This window comes from Fibroporia radiculosa (assembly GCF_000313525.1).
Source record: "Fibroporia radiculosa TFFH 294 genomic supercontigs, scaffold608, whole genome shotgun sequence".
Taxonomy (NCBI): Eukaryota; Fungi; Basidiomycota; class Agaricomycetes; order Polyporales; family Fibroporiaceae; genus Fibroporia; species Fibroporia radiculosa.
Genome location: NW_012133227.1, coordinates 39,345 through 60,047, shown reverse-complemented (window position 1 = coordinate 60,047; position 20,703 = coordinate 39,345). Strand labels below are relative to the sequence as shown.

At 50.4% G+C, this 20,703-nt stretch overlaps 7 protein-coding genes across 7 annotated transcripts; 4 read left to right on the top strand and 3 right to left on the bottom strand.

The window, feature by feature from the left end:
* Positions 1–46: 46 nt before the first annotated feature.
* FIBRA_01392 (uncharacterized protein) lies at positions 47–1,994 on the bottom strand (the record flags this gene model as incomplete). Its single annotated transcript, XM_012323267.1, has 7 exons — positions 47–121; positions 171–525; positions 575–685; positions 745–1,087; positions 1,139–1,223; positions 1,279–1,765; positions 1,837–1,994. 7 exons carry the CDS (start codon positions 1,992–1,994, stop codon positions 47–49), a joined length of 1,614 nt encoding a protein of 537 aa, XP_012178657.1.
* A 323-nt stretch (positions 1,995–2,317) lies between these two features.
* FIBRA_01391 (uncharacterized protein) lies at positions 2,318–2,685 on the top strand (the record flags this gene model as incomplete). The annotated part of the gene is made up of 2 exons (XM_012323266.1): positions 2,318–2,593; positions 2,650–2,685. 2 exons carry the CDS (start codon positions 2,318–2,320, stop codon positions 2,683–2,685), a joined length of 312 nt encoding a protein of 103 aa, XP_012178656.1.
* A 209-nt stretch (positions 2,686–2,894) lies between these two features.
* On the bottom strand, positions 2,895–4,939 carry FIBRA_01390 (uncharacterized protein; the record flags this gene model as incomplete). Its single annotated transcript, XM_012323265.1, has 10 exons — positions 2,895–2,982; positions 3,045–3,128; positions 3,188–3,232; positions 3,288–3,455; positions 3,508–3,580; positions 3,642–3,717; positions 4,001–4,131; positions 4,182–4,195; positions 4,254–4,332; positions 4,477–4,939. The coding sequence occupies 10 exons, from the start codon at positions 4,937–4,939 to the stop codon at positions 2,895–2,897; spliced, it is 1,221 nt and encodes a 406-aa protein (XP_012178655.1).
* A 1,356-nt stretch (positions 4,940–6,295) lies between these two features.
* FIBRA_01389 (uncharacterized protein) lies at positions 6,296–9,019 on the top strand (the record flags this gene model as incomplete). Its single annotated transcript, XM_012323264.1, has 13 exons — positions 6,296–6,399; positions 6,451–6,502; positions 6,558–6,674; positions 6,749–7,273; positions 7,327–7,478; positions 7,530–7,829; positions 7,901–8,024; positions 8,086–8,154; positions 8,319–8,400; positions 8,456–8,542; positions 8,597–8,657; positions 8,713–8,851; positions 8,900–9,019. The coding sequence occupies 13 exons, from the start codon at positions 6,296–6,298 to the stop codon at positions 9,017–9,019; spliced, it is 1,932 nt and encodes a 643-aa protein (XP_012178654.1).
* A 662-nt stretch (positions 9,020–9,681) lies between these two features.
* FIBRA_01388 (uncharacterized protein) lies at positions 9,682–13,753 on the bottom strand (the record flags this gene model as incomplete). Its single annotated transcript, XM_012323263.1, has 21 exons — positions 9,682–9,715; positions 9,775–10,165; positions 10,221–11,041; positions 11,683–11,721; positions 11,776–11,800; positions 11,852–11,918; positions 11,981–12,008; positions 12,071–12,130; positions 12,186–12,286; positions 12,345–12,387; positions 12,453–12,468; positions 12,528–12,539; positions 12,599–12,623; positions 12,677–12,720; positions 12,771–12,796; positions 12,854–12,879; positions 12,932–12,949; positions 12,999–13,142; positions 13,191–13,259; positions 13,292–13,445; positions 13,497–13,753. 21 exons carry the CDS (start codon positions 13,751–13,753, stop codon positions 9,682–9,684), a joined length of 2,400 nt encoding a protein of 799 aa, XP_012178653.1.
* Positions 13,754–15,172: 1,419 nt separating this feature from the next.
* On the top strand, positions 15,173–15,775 carry FIBRA_01387 (uncharacterized protein; the record flags this gene model as incomplete). The annotated part of the gene is made up of 3 exons (XM_012323262.1): positions 15,173–15,431; positions 15,570–15,638; positions 15,699–15,775. 3 exons carry the CDS (start codon positions 15,173–15,175, stop codon positions 15,773–15,775), a joined length of 405 nt encoding a protein of 134 aa, XP_012178652.1.
* Positions 15,776–17,984: 2,209 nt separating this feature from the next.
* On the top strand, positions 17,985–19,328 carry FIBRA_01386 (uncharacterized protein; the record flags this gene model as incomplete). Its single annotated transcript, XM_012323261.1, has 5 exons — positions 17,985–18,187; positions 18,237–18,360; positions 18,412–18,907; positions 18,963–19,082; positions 19,135–19,328. The coding sequence occupies 5 exons, from the start codon at positions 17,985–17,987 to the stop codon at positions 19,326–19,328; spliced, it is 1,137 nt and encodes a 378-aa protein (XP_012178651.1).
* Between the last annotated feature and the right edge of the window lie 1,375 nt (positions 19,329–20,703).

Genomic DNA, 20,703 nt, shown 5'->3' with positions numbered 1-20,703 from the left:
TTAAATCGACGATCCTTCAGTTCCACTCGTGTCCCATCAGTATTAGCTATCGAAAACGATCATCGTAACTTGAGTATATAATAGCAGAAAGAGCTTCCATGTCCCTGAGTCCTGCCAAACCCTGCAAATTTTCAGTTCAGCAACAACTGACAGAAAAATCGACCACATACGTCCACCAATTCGTTCGGATAGGTTTCTAATGCTAAATGACACCATCTACCCAGACCGGGTAACATTGCGGCCAAGCGTTCGCGGACCTCCTGGTCGTCGCCGTCCACACCGCATCCGATCGTCTCTCCACTGAAGATATTCTTCCGCAGGCCAGAAAAAAGCATATCTGTTGCCTGGTCAAGACAAACCTCCAGCACGCGTTGGAACGACGCAGAAAAAATGTGGGTGCGGGTCTCTGTAAGGAGGGACTCGAACTGCGCATCCGTTGCACTTGCGACGCGAGTAGGAATCCCGCCCTGGACGAGAACATGCTGCAATGTCTCTATCGTCGGCGGCAGCAGTGTAGACATGAAGCTAAGTAGAGTCTTATATCAGCTTCGATGACCACTTAAAATACACATACTTTATTCGCCGCTCCTGGCCTTCGAAAGTCACTTCATATTCCACTCGCCGGCGAACGTCATTCACGAGTCGAAATAAGTCACCGACTGAAAACTTTGTTTTGAGTGAAACCCTGTTCAAATGCACTCTGAGATCAGCCATGAGTATATGCGCCCTTAGTGCGGGACTGACCCCTCGAACACCTCTTCCACGCCTCTTCGTACTCGTTCACCAACGTCTTTCCAACCCACGTGAAGGATCCACCAACTCAAGGTGAGATACTTTCTCTCAGTATCCTCATCCACGGCCTCGAGATCCTTTGTGCCTTCCTCCGGCTCTTCTTGCAAATCTTCATCCTCTCGGAGAAACGACAGTGTTTCTAAATCGTACTGGCGCTTTTCTCTCCGCCTCTCCTCCCGCTCAGCTTGTATTACCGAATGGATATATTTTGATCGACCCAGCAAATTTAGTTGTATATGCGTAAAAAGGGATAGAAGGGTCACAGAATATATTATTGTCAGTGTTCTCGTGAATGCTGCCATGATTGATGTGAAATTGGAACGACGAGGAGCTAAAAAGGACTGACTTAGCATCTTCACTTCTTTCCACAACTCTGCTTTACTCCTTGTCATTGAGCTTGATGTTTCCGATGCAATGCTTTCCGGTGGTGACTACCAAAAGAAAGGGTAAATGTTTATAATCACGAAAATGAGACAAAATGCGCACAGTTTTACAGTTATCTGCGACGGCACTGGACGAAGAGCTTGCAGACAACGTAGAGCCTGACCACTCTACATGATGTTGTGAGCTCGACAGGCTGGAGATGATCTCAGAATCTGATCCGATGGTCGAGGGCTTCCTGGACAGATCCGGAAACGGGTCTGTCCAGCTTGTTGTGGATGCAGACATAGTGGGAGAAGCATCGTTGTCCTGCACAGACGAAATGAACGAGACGGACCCGTTCTCCATATGGCCGTCCTGGCTTGGACTTGATAGCTCAATACTCGGTATAATAGAGGCGTGAGACGGAGGAGCGGAGGGCTGCGACTCAGCCTGGCCGTTCGGTGTCTTCGACGCCTTCGAGAACGCCTGCAGTTCGTTTGTTACGCCCTCCACGTCCATGCCCTCCAGGATATGTCTCGAGAGCGTCGGGAGGAGCGCCATAATCGTAAACGACACATCCTGCTGGTTCTGCTCAAACCTCCTCCTGAGACTATAGAGAAACAGTATTTCAGCACGAGCTGTCCGTCTTCCTGAAGACATTTCATCATACCCTGCACTTACTTCTCTTGGGCCAACCGGTCCTGCATGACCTTCATGCGGACGTCCTCTAGCCGCCCCAGAACATATTGCCCCAATAGGTACGCGCCGCCGAAGTACCCCGCAGCTCGCTGGAGACCTTCTCGTCTTTTGTGGAAGTAATTCGCGACCGAGTGCAGCATGCCTAGCGGGTTATGCGTTGGGGTCAGGATCAGATCATGCACACTGGCATTCAGGGTACTATGGCGTCAGGCGCTGAGCGCTGCTGAACGCGTTGCCACCCGCCACGTGCAAAAGTGCGCTGTTTGATCGCGGCTACGGACGGGTCTCGTCTTGCAGTCGTTTCTATCTGAACAGAATGGTGAGTATTGCCACATCCAGTCCAGCTTATATTGCTAAAGTGTCTTCGTTTGTCAGGGAGGAGGTGCTAGATATCCGTATCCCAAACAGGTGTGGTCGCCAGCTGGTACGTCGCTCGTTCGCACTAAAACAGAAATGCACTTTAATGCCTGCATTGTCTGTGATCCTTTGGCATGGATGGTCATTGCAATTGCGTGGATTTATCTGGTTAGGCGGGTGGTGGACGCGGCCCTCAAACTGGAGAGCAAATACCGCCATCGCATTTGGAGGGATTCTCGCTATCACATATGGCGCTTGGACGGTCAGTGCAGACAAGGAGGTGCGTCGTGCTATTCCTCCACTCTCTATCGGTAATTTGACCAACGAGATTCTATTTCAGTTCAGACATATAGAGCCTTTCCGACCAATTCCCTCAATGGCGGTATGTGTTGTAGAGCGGTATACGTTCTCACTCTCCTGACCATGCACTCATTGCAGTGGGCCAAACAGTATCAAGAGCAGAAGAAGGACTGATCAACAGATGCTGTGTTGTTATCCATTTCTGCAATGGGATATTACTTGTATAGCATACAGCCTGAGTAATGTGTGTGACTTCACAACTTCGCAACCCCGCCAATCGACGGATGACCGGCAGCTGTGCGAGTATTAAATGCTTCATATCATAACGATACAACCGAGATTGCTATGCAGAACAACTAGATGCGATACCATGCAACAACGCGCTAATCATCGTCTGCATCTTCATCTTCTCCATGTTCGTCATCCGAATCTGAGTTTCCTGCATCTTGCAGAGTCATCAGGTCATTTAAGCTGCGTAATTGTATAGAGCCATAAGTAGAGGGCGCTTGCACTAAGTTCAGGATGGAATTCACCAATGCACAAAAGGCCGCACCACTCGCACTACTTTCCCCAAGGTCTCCTTAAAATCGGGTGCAAGGACTTCGCTGTCCATGAATCTACACATGCAGTGCCTTTGTTCAAGCAGTTGAAAGAGGGTGAAATGAGTGGAATTTACCGATGTAAAACTGCGAACGATCGACATTTAAGTATATCTATGTCCCTGCAACATTACTGTAAACGACACGGGGTAGGACAGTAAGTGATTTCGAACTCACTTGTGGGTTTTCTCAACGCCTTTCGGCGCAACTTTCAGTTCATCTTCGCCCCCAAAGATATTTTGTCGGTCTCCGTCGGGACGCGGCTTCGGTTCGCCGAAATACCTGACGAACTCAGGGGCCGATATGAGTCTCCGGAAGCGCGTTGAGGAGCGCAGGAGATTATTCCTACGATGTCAAGGTATCAGGTAATTGAAGAGTAAGATGAAAAATAACAAACCGAATGGTGGCAAGTTCGTTCTTACCCGGACACCAGCTGCCTGCTGCAATCAAACTCTGTCCACCAGGTTTGACTAGCCGCCGTGTTATGATATTAGATATGTGCCTTCTGCACGAGGTACGGGAAAGACATACTAGCGCTGTATGGAAGTGAGACCAAGCCCCAGGTATCACCATCAGAACTCCACTCAGACTTGAACGATACAATGCACTAACATGTGATCTAGAACATCTGAGCAACTGCTCTTCCTCAACTGTGATATGGGGCGCACTCACAAGCAGCAAAAATGCCTTTCCGCCCACTTCTCGAGAAGCTCGCAGAAAACCCTGTCTTGTACGGCGTCTTATCGTTGCTGAACCGAATCTGCGCAAAACCAACGGTGTAAATATTACGTCAACCTCAGTCTTCTAGGCGCAACTGCACGCGCGTCGAGAAAACGACAGATTTCACTGCGGGGAAGCCCTCCGAGCTTCCCAGAACATTGATCACTCACGTCACGATAAATACGGTGAATGACATCTTTTGGTGGCAGATGTGGGATTTGGGAGTCAATTTCGACAAGGACATTGGTGAACTCATCCACGAAGTCTTTCCACTCCTTCTCTGCGAGGCGATAGACGGGCTCTAGCATCTGGAATCAATGATTTTGACTGGGCAGGGCGAGAAGAGCATACCATGCAGCTTGAACCTGGTTGCCAAGGGAAAGTCAATCAAGAATTGGAGATGCGGTCGCTGAAGGCCCGTACCATTCGCGATCGTTGCATTCTGGATTTTTGAGTTGTGTCAGAAAATCGAACGTATTGCGAGATATCTGTCCGGCTGGTACTGCGGATGTAAGATATCGTCAGCGAACTGGATTTACATCAAGGCTCGCACAATAGCATGCAAGGCAAAATAGGCGAAATGTAGGGGCTACGTGCCAACACACAATCCCCAAACCCTCTGAAAGGAAGACTGACTGGAACCTACCTCTGCCAGTCTTCGGCGCTTGGACTACAGTACCTACAACCTCCTGACCTTCCTTCAAGTTCAACGCGTCGTTGTCGTCGTCTTCCTCGCTCTCTGCCTTATTCTTCCTCTTCTTGTTTACCGTTTGCTTAAACTTCACCGGTGAGCGCGATTGCGCGCTACGTTTCCGCTTATTCGGCCTCCTCTTTGCCTGATCATCCGAGTCCTCATCCAGTGCATCGCTGTGCAACGAGAGCTCGTCATCCTCGTCATCTTCTTGCACTCCATCATCCTGGTACGCGTGTTCGTCCTCCGCACTCGACTCTTCCGCCTGTTCCTCCGAGTCGTCGGCTGAGACAGTAGCCGGATTCAACTTGGCACTCTTTCTTGCCCCGCTCCTCCGTGACGCGGGCTTCCGCTCGGACTTTGTGCTCCCGCTCTTCCTCGCAGGCGTTAATTGTGCAGACTTTGAGCGCGCAGGCATTCGGGGACGTGGTGAGCCGGAGGAGAATGCTCAATGGAGGTCGTATAAATGTAACTTCGCGACTGGACGCGTCGAAGTGCGACCCCAACCGCGGATTAGATTACATACAACATACCCCTGGGGTCCTCGCGCGCGATGGGCGGTTAACGATCCACAACCAAATCATCATCCAACTTTGAACTTGTTCCTTTGAACCTTGCCCAACTTTTGGATCGTAGTTCTTATATCTGTTTATCCATCGCCTTGCCGAACACCGGGCGATGTTTTCAGTCTCAAGCGGATCATGAACTGCTAGCTGCATGCCAATTCGGGCTTAGGTGCAGGCAACCCTATTGATACCTGCGCATTACTCCGGTTGACACACAGAACATGCGTCGTTTCAATAAATTGAATTCAAGCGCGGTTTTCGGTATCTCAAGAGACCGATCCAGCCGCACTCTGCTTTCCTGTGTCTCGTTGCTGTCCCGTTCTCCAAAACGGGTTATCGCTGATCCTGAGCGGGGAAGCGGGGTGGATCAACCTAGGCTGCACTAAATTTGCGGGGTCGGTGGTCTGACAACAATGAGTGCGTCCACGATAACAAACTTGAATCCCTGATGGCCGGATATCTGCAAAACCAGTAAGTATCATGGGCTATACGTTGTGTCCTAAGGTTCTTCATGTCGTGTTCACAGGCCTAGGCAGCGTGCGCATTTCTTGTTGCGAGAATGCGGCTAGGTTTGATTTTATTAACGTGCTTCGCACATATCCGGAGACAGAGAAGCTGTTCGTGCCGTCATGTTTGCCTGGAAATGTTCAAAAAGGCGCACATTCCTCAGACGCCGTGAACGTGGTGTCCTGCGGGTTTCCGAACGAGGCTCGGAAGTGGGTATCATTGGACCGAGTGGGTATGTCATGTCATGTCGGAGTGTCTGGGTGGACCAAGGGTGGACGTCTTTGAGGTGTAAGTCGTGAAGAAACTGCGATTGGCTGTTGCCTGATGGTATCAGTTGTTGAGCTGTGTGAGGTAAAAATGAGTTGTGTGGATCTCCTTTCGTCCCTGAGTCCGCCGCAGCTATTCCGCGTTTCAGCCTAGCTAAGGGGCCCCATTGCTCGCACAGGCGTGGCGTCGTTAAACTTCTGCAATCATGTTATGAGCAGAATTGGGTCGGCAAGTTAGAAAGTGGAAGGTAGCAGGCGAAGAGGCTCCGAGTTGTGTGCATGCGTTCGGGAGGGCAACAGCGTCTGGCGCCAAGAGCTAGTGCAACGGCGGCTGTTAATTGGCGTTCCGTAACGATCGCATGATCACGCGTACGGCTTAGCCTCCTATATAGCGCGCCCCCCTCCCCCGCCTTATCCATCTCTCCATCGCCCATCATGTCTGAAAACAATCATGAATCCGTCCCTACGCACCCCATCGCACCCAGACTCAAAAATGGCAAGAAACAGCCTCACGTAGGCCCTCATATTCATGCCTACAAGTAATTTCCGTTTTCTCCCACTGTCGGGCCCAATAGCTTACTTCCGTCCAGATCCCTCCATGCGCAGACGCTTGGCCATGAGAGCGACAAGTGGTGGGCAAAGGTCACCTGTGTTCTGCTGCTTCTTGAGCTTTGCCGCTGACTGATCTCGTACTTAGATGGCGCGCGAGACGATTCATTGGGACCGACCTTTTCAGACCGTTCGCGCAGGTGGCTTCGAGACAGGCGACATTGTCTGGTTTCCAGAAGGTGGACTGAATGCGTCATACAATTGCGTAGATCGCTGGGCATTCAAGCATCCAGATAAGGCGAGCTTCTCGTTTTTCAATTGCGAAGAATCTTCATTTAGACGCTTCCTCTCATACAGACTGCCATCATCTACGAGGCCGATGAACCCGGTGATGGTGCCGAGATCACATACGCACAACTCCTCCGTGAGGTCTGCGGTCTCGCAAATGTTCTCAAAGGACTCGGAGTTAAGAAGGGGGACACCGTCTCCATCTACCTCCCCATGACATGGCACGCCATCGCGGCTTTCCTTGCATGTGCCCGTATCGGTGCCGTGCACTCCGTCATCTTCGCGGGCTTCTCCGCCGAATCTCTCCGTGATCGTGTTCAGGATTGCAAGTCCCGCATTCTCATTACCTCCGATGAAGGTAGGCGAGGTGGAAAGACGATCGCAACCAAGGCCATCGCGGATGCTGCCGTGAAGGAGTGTCCCCTTGTGGAGCACATGGTCGTGCTTAAGCGTACTGGTAACGATGTGCCGTTCACTCCAGGGAGGGACAAGTGGTGGCACGAGGAGATTACGAAAGTACCGAGCTATTGTCCACCGGAGGTCATGTCGTCTGAGGATCCACTCTTCATCCTCTATGTGAGCACCCATTGTCCGTATCGTGTTTATTGCGTCCTGACTCGCTTGTCTAGACGTCAGGTTCAACCGGCAAACCAAAGGGCGTGGTGCACACCACTGCCGGTTATTTGCTCTGTGCGGCGATGACCGTGAAATACGTATTTGATGTCCACCCGGATGATAAATTTGCCTGCATGGCAGATGTTGGCTGGATCACTGGACACACGTTAGTACATCATGAGTCTACTACGTGGCAAGGACACTCACAGCCTCTCAGGTACATCGTATATGGTCCTTTGATGAATGGTGTCACCACGACGGTGTTTGAGTCCACGCCTGTATACCCGACACCCTCTCGCTACTGGCAGACAGTAGACAAGCATCAGATTACGCAGTTTTACTCTGCGCCGACTGCGATCCGACTCTTGCGCCGCCTGGGTGACCACCATGTCAAAGATTACGATTTGAGTTCTCTCCGCGTTCTCGGTAGTGTCGGCGAACCGATCAACCCAGAGGCATGGCATTGGTACAATGATCACGTCGGTCGCAAACAGTGTGCAATTGTGGACACGTTCTGGTACGCGTCCTCGCTGGCCTGCCTATACTCAGGCTTGGCGAGCGTCCTTACTGCTAACAGTATCTGTATAGGCAAACAGAAACGGGTTCGATCGTTGTTACACCTTTCCCCGGTGCGATTGAGACCAAGCCTGGTGCGGCGACGGTCCCCTTCTTCGGGATCGAGCCTGCGATCTTGGACCCTGTCTCTGGCAAGGTACGCCTCTTCCCTTTCACGCACAAGCAAGCGCGTTTATGTGATGTCCTATGGCACGTAGGAGATCGAAGGTCCAAACGTCGAAGGCGTTCTCGTGTTCAGGCACCCTTGGCCGTCTATTGCACGAACGGTGTACCAGGATCACAAGCGGTGCGCTGATTAGGTTGTTCCTGGTCGTACGCGTATACTGATACGTCTTGTCACGTGATCGCGTTAGATACCTTGACACGTACATGAAGGCCAGTGAGCGTTTTCGATTGCCGTGCAGTCTGTCTGACATGACTTTGCCTATAGCCGTATCCCGGCGTGTTCTACACTGGTGATGGTGCTGCGCGTGATGAGCATGGCTATATCTGGATCAAGGGCCGTGTTGATGGTATGGTTTTCTGCCGCTTACCAGCACGTCATATCTTATGCATTGAAATTTACAGATGTCATCAATGTCTCTGGTCACCGTTTGTCTACGGCGGAGATTGAGTCCGCGCTTATTACTCATGCAGGTGTGGCGGAGACAGCTGGTAAGTAATGCTAATTGTCTCTTATGCATTAGTTTTTACCTTCTCGTCTTCCAGTTGTTGGAACTGCAGACGAGCTCACTGGCCAGGCTGTCTATGCGTTCGTGACCTTGAAGCCGTAAGAATCGTTGTTTATGGTGTATTGGTCGGTATGTTTACGACATACTTTTCAGAGAATTCTCGTACGACCCCAACGATGAGGCTGGACTTGTGAAGGAGCTCACGCTCCAGGTGCGAAAAGTCATTGGCCCCTTCGCTGCGCCGAAAAAGGTGTACATTGTCCCTGACCTTCCGAAGACACGGTCTGGCAAGGTATGTCTTCAGTGACGCCCGTCGTTCTTCGTCTGACCCAGTCTGCAGATTATGCGTCGTATTATGCGCAAGATCGTCGCGGGCGAGGGCGACCAGCTCGGGGATCTCAGCACACTCGCGGACCCCAGTATTGTGGATGTCATCAAACAGAAGGTCGTCTTGGCGTAGAGGATTTTACTTGCGATGAGAGTCAGATTCAGGAGCATATTGGTGGAAGCGAATGATCTAGTCTAGTATTTTCGCCCTATGGGATTTGCATGATACCTGCAGAAGTAGAAGCTAAGTGTAATAATACCAATATTGGCGTATGTGAATATTCCTGAATATGTGGGCAATGAGACTCGTTGTGTGGCTCACCAAGGGCATTTCGAATATCAACGGTCTTGAGCCCATTGCATTTGTGCTATCTGTTGATTCAACAAACTTTGAACATATTTCTGTGGGAACACTTTATTGCACTTGTACGTACAACAATTATTCATTGGTTTGCTCTTGATCCCCAGTAGAAAGTGACATTAAATAAATCAAGAAACTGGGTCACTCAATGAATTGCATTGAAAATGTGCAAAGAAAGCTGAATTTTGTAATTCATGCCAATTTAGTTTATCTCATTTTTTCTCATTGAATGACACAGTTTCTCATTTTAATTAATATTGATTCCCACCAGGCTTCATCAGTGGGCAGCACGGCAAGGTGACGGCTTGAAGAATATCTGCTAGGTTCTGCGCAATCTCAAATTTCTGAGCCACACGCGCATCCACTTAAATCACTTCTAAATATCAACCGTATAGTAATCGTTGCCTGATTCGCCGCACGCGATCCATTTAATACTACGCATAGTCGACACGAATGTCCACAGAGGTTCTGAAATAGAACTACAAGGTTAGATTTTGCTCCCAATGGAATCCGCAATGATGATTCACTTTAATATTCCACGAGCGCACAATGCAGGGAATCGTGGCAAAAACTGGTCCATCCACGAGCGCTGCGATGGCATGATGACCCTTGTGGCTTCATCTTGTTCACTAATCGCAAGAAACCGAAAGTCAATTGATGTCAGCTTGGGGAATTGGCGGCGGTCGGTGAGGAGGGTGTCCACGAGCGTGCACTGAGTTTCATCCAATCCGCTGAGTACAATTTCGTCTATAGGGACAGGCCGCCACCAATGCACGACAATATTCATCTCGCGAAGTTTTTTAGAGGACACCATCGAGAGGAAAAGATGCAGCCAACTCAAGTCCATCGAGGTCTGGATCCATACATTGAGACAAAGAATTTCGAGGTTAGTATTGTGTTGCAAATTAAGGTGGGAATCTAATACAACATTAGTCTTTGCCAAGGGTGCGAAAGCACACGACTTCACGCGCACCTAACAAATCCTTCATCTGTGCGGACTCTACGCCAGGCACGCCGTCAACAGTAATCTCAAAATCCATGAGCGACCCGGCAGCTATCCGCAATAGCGGCTGCGCTCCTAGCTTGTGCAGCTTCGCGAGGTTGACTGCGTTCCACCAGCGGCCCAGTACAAGCTGTTTCATGTTCGCGGCGAGTTCTGTGCTGGCGAAGAAGTTGGCAAGCTCGGTAATGAATCCACCCATCAGGATTAACTCAGAGACAGGCGACGATACTCGAATCAAGCTTCGCTCGAATATTTTGTTTTTAAACGACATGATGCCACATTCGAGGCGCCGTAAATTGGGGAACGCACAGATAAGGCGTCCGAAGATCAACGCCGACGGCAAAAACACATTGTCCAGCTTGAGATGTGATATTGAGGCGAATGCGGTCAGGTGGAGGAAGATATCCGGATGAAATGTCGATGGCACCCAGCGGGCCCTCACAATCTCGAGTTGATCCAACCGCGTAAACTTGCCCGCCAGCATCATTGCAAATGTCCCCAGAAGAGGAATGGACGTTGCCCTAGGAGAATCCCCGCTGCCTCCATTGATCACGATGAGCTTCACCGCACCTTTCATTTCTGGCCGACTGCGGACGAGCTTCGCCACTCGGACGACTTGTTTCTTGTCGCTAACACAGATCTTCTGGAGGAGATGGTAACGGCTCCTGGGATACCATGCCCTGCACACCAGTGTGCATGGCAGCAGGTACTCTGGCTCCTGTATAGAATCAATGACCTGTTCCCAGACCTCAACGGGCAACGTCGGGAGAGGTCGTTCAGCCATCTTTCCCCTGCGCTCGTGGACACGTCAGCAGGGATTGGTGTGAATACTTCTAGCCGCTGTGCAAATCTGAACGGAGTGAACTCACCAGAGCGTATGTAAATGTTTTTCTGGGTGGTACCACTACTTTGCCCAGCTTTCTGTGTCCAGCTTCTGCCTTTGCCAACACTTTCAAAAATTGTCGGTCAGTATGGTGGAGTATGGCCTAGAAATTACTAGACGCTGATTCCACGACTCATTTCAATGGGGACCGAATCCCAGGCTCTTGGCCGCCCGCCTTCTCCCGCTTCCGTGAATTGTACCTCGCGGTAGGCGCAGACCTCGGCTTTCGGATCTGAGCCTGTCCACTCGCTTACCATACCGAATTCACACTAGGCTCGCTAGAACTCATCATTCCTCCTTTGCGAACCTTGCGCAATACAGTCCGTTGCCACCGATCAGAATTGCATCGCATTTACAGGTCGGCATCTGCGGCGGATCCGACGAGACATGCGCGATCATACAGGATCAGGCGGGAGACTGATGCGTGGATGAGTCGACAATGGACATGCATTCCGCCGTCTACCGATCACCTCCGACGTCCCGCGAGCCAAGTGCTTATATCAAATGCTACTAAGCGGAATCTGGCATGACTCGTGCACAGCGGCGTACTCGCGCTCGAGCTCCCCAAGGTGCTTGCGTAGATTCAGGCTGTCGTCTGCCACATTAGCCATCTCTCGCAGGGTATACATGAAGACAGCTTACGCTGCAAGGAGGGTATTCGTATATACTATAGAAAATGTCAAGACCACTTTTGAAAACACTGTGAGGAGATGCTTACCAGCACTGCTTGGAGCAGTGAAGATCTCCGAAATCAGCGTGTCATTGTGTACGTCCGTTCCCAAGTACTGTGGAGCATAGGATAAGGTCTGTAAGTGATATCTACAGACCATATTTCGCGAAAACATACCGTCGACAACGCGAGAAGCGTGAGTAGTCTCCAAGTTGTTCAATGCGCGGTATCAGTGCCATTGAATACATACCCGTATCTGCCACGTACGATAGCAAAATCGCCCGGTTGATGATGTACGCGATAAGCTTCGAGAGGACTATTGTCGTCCTATGGAACAGACGGGGTCATTCACAACCATTCGAGTGACACACGCAACGCATACCGTCTGTGTCCTGTTATATGATCTCCTAGAATGTAGGATAGCGAAATGGTTATGTATAATTCCGTGATGAAGGATAAAATCTGTTGGGTCGTCCCCGGAAGCTGGACAAGATAACAGACGATATGGCGTGAATCATGAGAGGGTTAGATGTAAGCTTACCGTCTCAGTTGAGACGGCACCTGCCACTTGCTTAGCGATATACCTGAGGCAAACACAAATACATGAGCTAATTTTTACTGCACTAGCGAATGATTGCTCGATGCGTACGCTGTGTAAATAGTTTCTATTTAAAGTGTGCAATGGCGTTTAGTCGTTTTCGTGCTGTAGCTGTACTCGACTCACGAATACCAAACACTGGAAATTGGCAAGACGATCAGTCCTTTAAGCCTCCAGCAGTGCACGTAGGTTCATACCAAGTGAGCATAACGACAGACCAAGCTTTGTTACAGTGTTAGGGGAGAATATGAAAACGGGAACATCATAAAACTTACCGCGACGACGACGACGAAAACCCGTGATCTCCTCCTACGGAAAACTGAGAGCCACTCAGTGTACCTTCGCCATCTCATTACGAATTTAGCTCACGCTGCCAAATTTTGAAGATGAAGTAACTATTGCAGGTTCTGAGCTTTCGGCACGCCCCTCAACAGGCACAAATCGGAACTTACCATTGCACAAGCAGCTTCGTAACGACCTAGTAGACAATGATCACATCACCCAGAGCGTATCAGTGTTGTTAAGCTTACGGCGAAAATTTGCTCGGCCTGTATAGAAATTCGATAAGCATTCAAGAATCAGATGAACAACGCGTACTCCGTATACTCTGCGAGACATTGAAGAGTAAAAAGAAGCTCCAAAATTAAGACATGCTAAGTGGTGTTTCAAATATACTTGCCGGTCGAGCTGGGCTAAGGCGAACGGGTTGCCGTGGTTCTGAACGAAGTAGAACCACAATTCCTAGAGGAAATTAAGGCGGTGGAAACGCGGATGGGCGAAAATATTCACCTGAACCTCTGTCCCCATTCTTGCCGTGTCCAAAATCCTGCGAGTGAAAGCGGTTACATACGCCAAATGCTGTACAACTAGTGAGAGCATAAGCAACCGACCAAGCAGTAGCGACCTGGGGGTAGACTTCGAGTTGAGATGGACATAGGGAACAACACTGTAGGAGGATATCGTACCAGGTACTTTAAAATAGGCTTATCCACGGCATAGTGCCACGCGTAGTAAATTGTTTGGGCACAAGTACACCCATAAAGCCTAAAGAGTTTCATTTCAGTCGCCGGAATAATCAATAAAAACAGGACTTACATGAGTGACAGGAGTACACCAACGAAGACACATCCAAGTGAATCGTCAAGATGAAGGTTAATGCTGATCATGGTAGCATTCAAGGGGAGGAGGAACGTGAGCTGGGAGACCATCCAGCCATATTTCAACACCCACGTATTGTAAGGAGAAAAACCAGGCAAGACGGCTGTCAGTAGCGCAATGCAATCCAAGAAGGTGTCTGCCCTCGGCGAGACAACATAAGACCCGAAGAGGGTGCGAAATGGTAGGGCGGTCATGCGGCAGTCACAAAGCGGCAATATTGTGCCTAAGGCGAGAACTCGAACGCTATAATCAGCCACGATACTCTGGGTTCGCATGTCCTAAGTTAGTGTTCAACAACTAAGACTCGTCCAAGGGAGGAATGTGTGTGGTTACAATTGAAGATATTCCAGCCGGAAGGTCAACTAACGATGGGCCCATCTTGAGCGGGACCACGCCGTTTCTATACCCACATATACATTGACCCACGCGTCAGTTGGACGTGCCACGTACCGTAAATACCAAATCCTACTGAGCCCAAACGCGAAGTCGACGGATATCTACTCGAACGTGTGGCACGGGTGACGAGACACATACTCGCCCGATCCCTACAACGTCTGCGATCCAGGCAAATGGTCAGCAGACGGCTGCTTCAGAGGTGCTCCTGCCAAGATGTTGTACGTCCTTGGACCACGGAACTTATCTGCATAATATCCTAGAATATCCGACGGATAGGCAACCCTCTTAATGCCTTGTATATGTGGCCCGTTGGACCAACATACCTTCAGAATGGGTGGTACACTTACACACATCATTACTTAGTCGTCGTGTTCGGACAAACCTTGGTCGAAGAAATAATGAGCAAAGATGCGATAACATCATGCCGTAAACGGGTTCGGAACAACCGTGGGTGGTCCTAGTGGTTATTGAATGCAAAGCATGAGCCGCACTAAAGCTCGACGTTCGATAGGAACTGCCTAGATGCGAGAGCATTGACACTAGCAGCTTCGTACATGTTACCCATCCCTCGTGTTATCCGGTGAGGAACTGCACGCGCATGGCGTGGTCGGTGCAAGCAATCAGGATCAAACCAGATCCCTGACATACTCGAGCCACCCAGCGGTGATGAACAACTGTACAGCGGTCCTTGCGACATTCATGTCCGTCGCTCGATCATTCCTGCAGCTCCGCTAACGTTCGGTCGGAAGCCACAAACGTGTTGGGAACGCGGAGGAAGGGGCGCAGTTAAAGCTGCTGAATAGAAGCTGGTTTAAAATTGTGAATCGCCGGTCGAACGGATAGTGGCATAGCATCATATAGACAATCATCACAGTAGGACAAGGAGCTCAAAACATAGGTGAGACCGCCGACGGGGAGGACTGAACACTATGTAATGGCACAATTTGAACAGATGAGAACAAAGTTGCCGCCAGCACAGACGGTCGCGTGCGTGACGAAGCGGTGCGTGACAGGCGTGATATCAGGAGCACGGGGATTGCCGGTTCTCTCGAAGCTCCCTGGTGAGCGGCGGCCGTCTTCCCTCCAACACACACTCCCCTCCCTCGTCGAGCACTTGGTTGAGCACTCGCTGCCTCTGTCGAGACGATCGTGCTGTTCACTGAGCATAGGTCTCTCATCTCCCGTTCAGAGTCACGGCCTCTCTTCGCATTTCCATCATGTGCGAATTCCTGTCGCTATCGGTCCTTCAGATACTCTCGGTGCTCTCGTTCTTCACCTCTATCCTCGCCGTGCTGCACGTCGGTACTGGGTCTCTGCATCGGTTGTCGAATAAGTTCGACACAGAGAGTGCGCCATCCCAAATTCACTTAAACGTGGGCAAGCAACAACCGTGGCACTGGAGTTCTCTCCCAGCGTCCCTCTCACTGGCTTCACTCCTTGGCGACGAGTCGAAGGATCAGATGCTAGAGAAGGGGAGTGATTATGAGGGCGGTTCTGAGCTCACACGGATGCACTGGCAAATTGGACGACTAAGACAAGGCGAGCGGTTCTTGTAACAAGTACTCTGATCTGGGCTGACAGTTTGCCTTGACGTCGCCTGCTCTTTTACCTCAGGTTCTAACCCATTGGACTTGCAGCAGCCGCCATTATCGATGGCCAAGATCATCATGTCCCGTCATGTCAGTATGCTTGGTCTTGTGACGCCATACTGTCCCCACTAAATCTGAATTCACCGTCTTTCAGTCACACCGGAAGCCGCTTCGTCTCCCTCGCCGCGCACCGGGGATGACTCGGTCGACGTCTTCGTCACGACTCGTTGAAGCCGTTGTATAGTGCGGCTCTTCCCCGAGAATTCGCCCGTCATGTCTCTTGCACGACTACCCGCGACGTACGTCATGACCCTCGCGCACCTGTGCACACGGTGTTGCCAAAACAGATGACCGAAACCATCAGTGAATGCGATGAACCTCTCATACCCAGCCAATATGGCCCCATCGATGCTGATATGCTATCATGGCACGGGTGCTCGCACCCTATAGGACTTGCTTCTATTTTTATGACACTACCCGGACTCACTTGCGTAGTCAACAAACAGTGCTGCAGTTTGGATGTTGTTGTTGGATTCACTTGTACAGTCGGAGTGGGACATTATTCGTTCGTTCGCTGCTTACCGTATTGTTTATTATCTTTCGATTCATTCTTTAGTAGCTTTTTTTCCCTGTTTGTTCGAGCCTCACACCTCTAGTCTACGGCATACAGTACAGTATAATCTCAATTTTGCCTGCGCACTGCAAAGGAACACCATTTTGTATACCTGGTGGTTTTTTCCAAGCTGTCTTGTCATCTCAATTGCGACCCGGCGTTAATCAAACACATCAGTCACGAAACTCGTTACACTGTTTATGTCAATTTCAAAACTCAGAGGTAGATCAGGCTTATGAAATGGTACACCATTTAATGTTCACTGGAAGAAAATTGCCATATGACCATCCTTTATTCATTCAGTCTCAACGATCTAACGATATGAGGGCACCCATGCTTGTTGCTGTCGTTAAACATCTCATAGGATAGATATATGACCGGACTTCGTTGTTATGCCGTGTGGTCCGCCTCGCAAGGTCGGACGGGAATTCTTCCAATCTATCCAGCTCGGATACGCAACATCAACGTGGTCGTGTAGTCTTCCGGGAATGATTCTGCGGACAGGACCGCCATGGTGGTTATCCAGCAGCTGTCTCGCAATATTAGTTCCCGAGCCCGTGGTGAGCCCTGTTCAAGTTGATGCCAGACAAAGGAATTAGGTCCGACTCGGACGTCTATGTTACCTAATGAGCCGTATGTTGCTCACAGCCAATATATTAGACCTCAATCACCTCTGAGTAACCATAGCATATAACATTTTGCATCAGACAGAATAGCTAATCAGAGTATTACAGCGCAATACCATGGCACGACCGCGTGAGCTGTACGGAAGGAGGACCGTAACGATGTCAATCGGAGGTCCACCAGCGCAGTGACAGTTCGAAGTAAAAACTTGAATGTGGAAACCGCATACTTGTTCGAAATCGCTACGAATGATCACTGTTACCGTTTCGACAGCACACACTAGCCCGTGATGCCCCCCGCCACGGACACCCGGAGAAGTATGAACGCAAATTAGCTGCAGAAAATTTCTGCCGCTCCTTGGTGAACCTGTTATCATTGCAACCTTCATGAAATGTGTTTTCTACAGATCTGGCACCCGTGTGCTGAACCTGATGGTGACAATAATACCTCCCGGGGTATTCATAAAATATGGGGAGACATCCCCTTGACAACACCGCACAAACATGTTCTTACACGCCACAAGCGGGACAGACCCGTCTCGACGGGACTTTCATCCAAACGATTGTATATATGCAATTGTTGGCGGTCACCCCTCGTCATAACTGTTTCATCGCAACTATTTTTGTAAACTCACAATACATATGTGCGAGGGGGTGTTGGTACTCTGTCAGCGTATATCGTCCAGGCATTGCAACAATTAGCCGAAGACGACGCTCAAGCTGCACACAAACACTGGACCACCGTGTTTGACGGATCTCCGAATCCAAATTGTGGACTTGATACTTATCGACAGCATGATCCTTCAACAATTGATCTGCAGTGAGGCTCCACGCGTAGAGCATTGTCCTCTTGTAACATAGCGATGGATTGGATGCGTCGCTTTCAAGGTTCTCCGCGAGTTCGCCCATCTCAGGTACATTTATTGGAGAGTTTCAGTCGCCAACTTTCAATGGGATATTACGTAGTATTAAATATCGAGCTGGTAATCTAACCTACGAGATTAATAACCCATTCTCCTGAAAGGTGATCCGAATTTGATTAAGAATTCTCTCGGTTCTGGTAGATTCTCGAACGCACGTTGAGGGCAGCTGCTCTTTGTATATCAACAACGACCATGACGGACCCACATCCCACGAATCCTCTTCTTGCCACTTAGAAAATTGAAAACTCTTGGGAGAAAGTTCGCAGCGTGAAGCTTTCAGAATGGCCTCAGACCGCCCCCTCACGTACTTCGATATCACCATCGGCGGGAAACCCGCCGGGCGCATTGTTATGCAACTGTATGCGGACGTAACTCCAAAGACTGCGGAAAACTTTCGCGCGCTTTGTACGGGTGAGAAAGGCGTGGGACGATCGGGCAAGCCGCTGTGGTACAAAGGAAGTACATTCCACCGGGTGATTAAAGGGTATGTGGTCATGATCTTCCGGACTGCGCAGAGCCGCTAAGGTGCGCAGGTTTATGATCCAGGGTGGTGATTTCACCGCGGGGAATGGCACCGGCGGCGAATCAATTTACGGTGAGAAATTCGAGGACGAGAACTTTGAGGTGAAGCACTCGAAACGTTTTCTCCTCTCCATGGTGTGTTGCACTACCTTTCCCGCCAATCCGCATCTCTTACATTACCTCTAGGCAAACGCCGGAAAGAACACGAACGGCTCGCAGTTCTTCATCACCTGTAACTCTACCCCGCACCTGGATGACAAGCACGTTGTTTTCGGCGAAGTGATTCGCGGGAAGTCGTCCGTCCGTGCGATCGAAAACTCACCTACCGCGCCGGGTGACGCGCCGGTATCACCATGTGTTATCGTGGGGTGCGGACAACTTTCGCCTGACGACCTATCCTTATCGGAGAGCAGCGTAGTCGCCGACGGAGATACATTCGAGGACTATCCGGAAGATCAGGATCCGGTCGATGGACAGGATGTCATGGAGAAACCGGAGGCGGCCCTGAAAGTGGCACGGGAGGTGAGAGAGCTTGGGAATAAACTCTTTAAGGAAGGCAAGGCAGAAGAGGCCCTTGTCAAGTGGCAGAGCAAGTACCATCATCAGCATCACATATGCCTGGTTCCGCCGGAGCTAACTCTCCACCTGCGCAGAATCTATACGATATTTGGATATTCATCCAGTGCTGCCGGATGATGCGCCCCCGGAACTCAAGGATTCTTACGACATGTTGCTAGCACCGCTACTGTTGAATTCGGCATTGGCCGCTCTTCGAGGGGGAGGGTCGGCAAATGCAGGAGTTGCTCTCCGCGCAACGGATCGGGCGCTCGAGATGCAGCTCAATGACGCGGACAAGGGTGCGCTCCTTCTCTTAGCATGATGGCGTTCTGGTTTTGACGGGTGAGATAGCAAAAGCCCTGTACCGTCGCGCTCTTGCAAACGTGATCCTCAACGACGAAGATGGAGCGGAGGAAGACCTTGTTGCTGCGAACAAGCTCGTCAAGGACGACAAAGCCATCTTGGCTGAACTGGATAAAGTGCGCCAGTGGAAGAAGGAGAAAAAGAATAAGGAGAAGAAAGCATACAAAAAGCTGTTTGCATGAGAAAATGTTAACTTGGCGAATAAGAGAAGTACCGTCTATCTGCCATAGTCCTGTGCCAATGAAGCGAGCAGCACGTCGACACCTCTCCGTTGTCCCTTTCTGTGCTCGTGCATCGCCATCGGCGAGTCCTCAGAGCCATGCGCACACGTGGAAGCCATGTTTCTTGGCCAAGCTCAGGCACACGTGGGCGGGAATGCTTCCGCAGCGCGTGCCTGCGCGGCTCAGCGCTTCAGAGATCTGCTCCTGCGTGAGGATCCCCAATCCTCGGCAAGACGTTCAATATCTTTCCGGAGACGACACGTTGTGCATATCCAGCTAGTGGTGGCTTGATGTTCTAGTCTTCGGCGTTCGCAGCCTCTTTCCCGACATATCTCAATGGGGTCTCCGCACTACCTGGGCCAATGTCGTTTCAGCGTCCCCGTACAGACTCCAAGGCGCGCATCGTGCTATGATCTCAGACCTTTTGTCCGGGAGCGTTGCCGCGGCCAATGCTTCCGGAGATTGTTGCCAGGGAGCCTCTGCTAAGATGAAACACCATGTCTCTGTGTCCGCTCATAGCCCGCGCTTTAATGGTGTGCACGCCACATCCCAATTCTTGAGCTCTTTTGCGATACTCGGGAGCTGTATCAATTAGGATGCAAGCATTGCGGTTGGCGTCACGTTTGCTGAGATATGTCACAATCACCGACGCACGTCCGAACCCCCGCTGACGTGTTGCTCGGATAGGATAAGTTTACGTTCACCGGTGAACAGCCCGGGATCGGTCTTCACGAGGAATCCGGTACTATAGCCGGACTGACCAGCACTGTACCACTGATATGGTTACTTTGGCAAAGTATCAGGTAACGAGGTAAGAGCGCTTGACTTCCGGTCATACGAGCCTTGGTGAGCATGTCGGACAGTTATGGCCAACATTTGTCATGTTCTTAATGGGTCAGCATCCACATGGTTCTCTTCCGATTTGCGACCGATTCGTCCACTGACCGACAGCTCTGAGGCCTTGCCTCGTCCGGTTGCATCTTTCCCGCGAACTAAGAGTATAGAACGTCCGCGACCGATCCACTCTGGCGACCCGAGGGATGTAAAGTCTTGGTGTCTGGTTTTTCGCGGGTTTCCGTAAGCAAAACTGAATAGAAATCTTGCGCGTTAGCCGCGGCATGGTTCCGACGAATAGTTCCTACCGAGATATTGGAGCTGTATTGGGATACTCCTCCGCTGAGCATGGGCCAGAACGTAATTGTAAGCAAAACAGCACCCAGAATTTGAAACACTTGGCACTGCATCTGCGCTCGCCTGTACCAATTGTGGCATTGTCGGGGTTACGTGCCATACCAGGGTCCCCAGTGGTATGTCACAATCTCGGCCGGGATAGTGA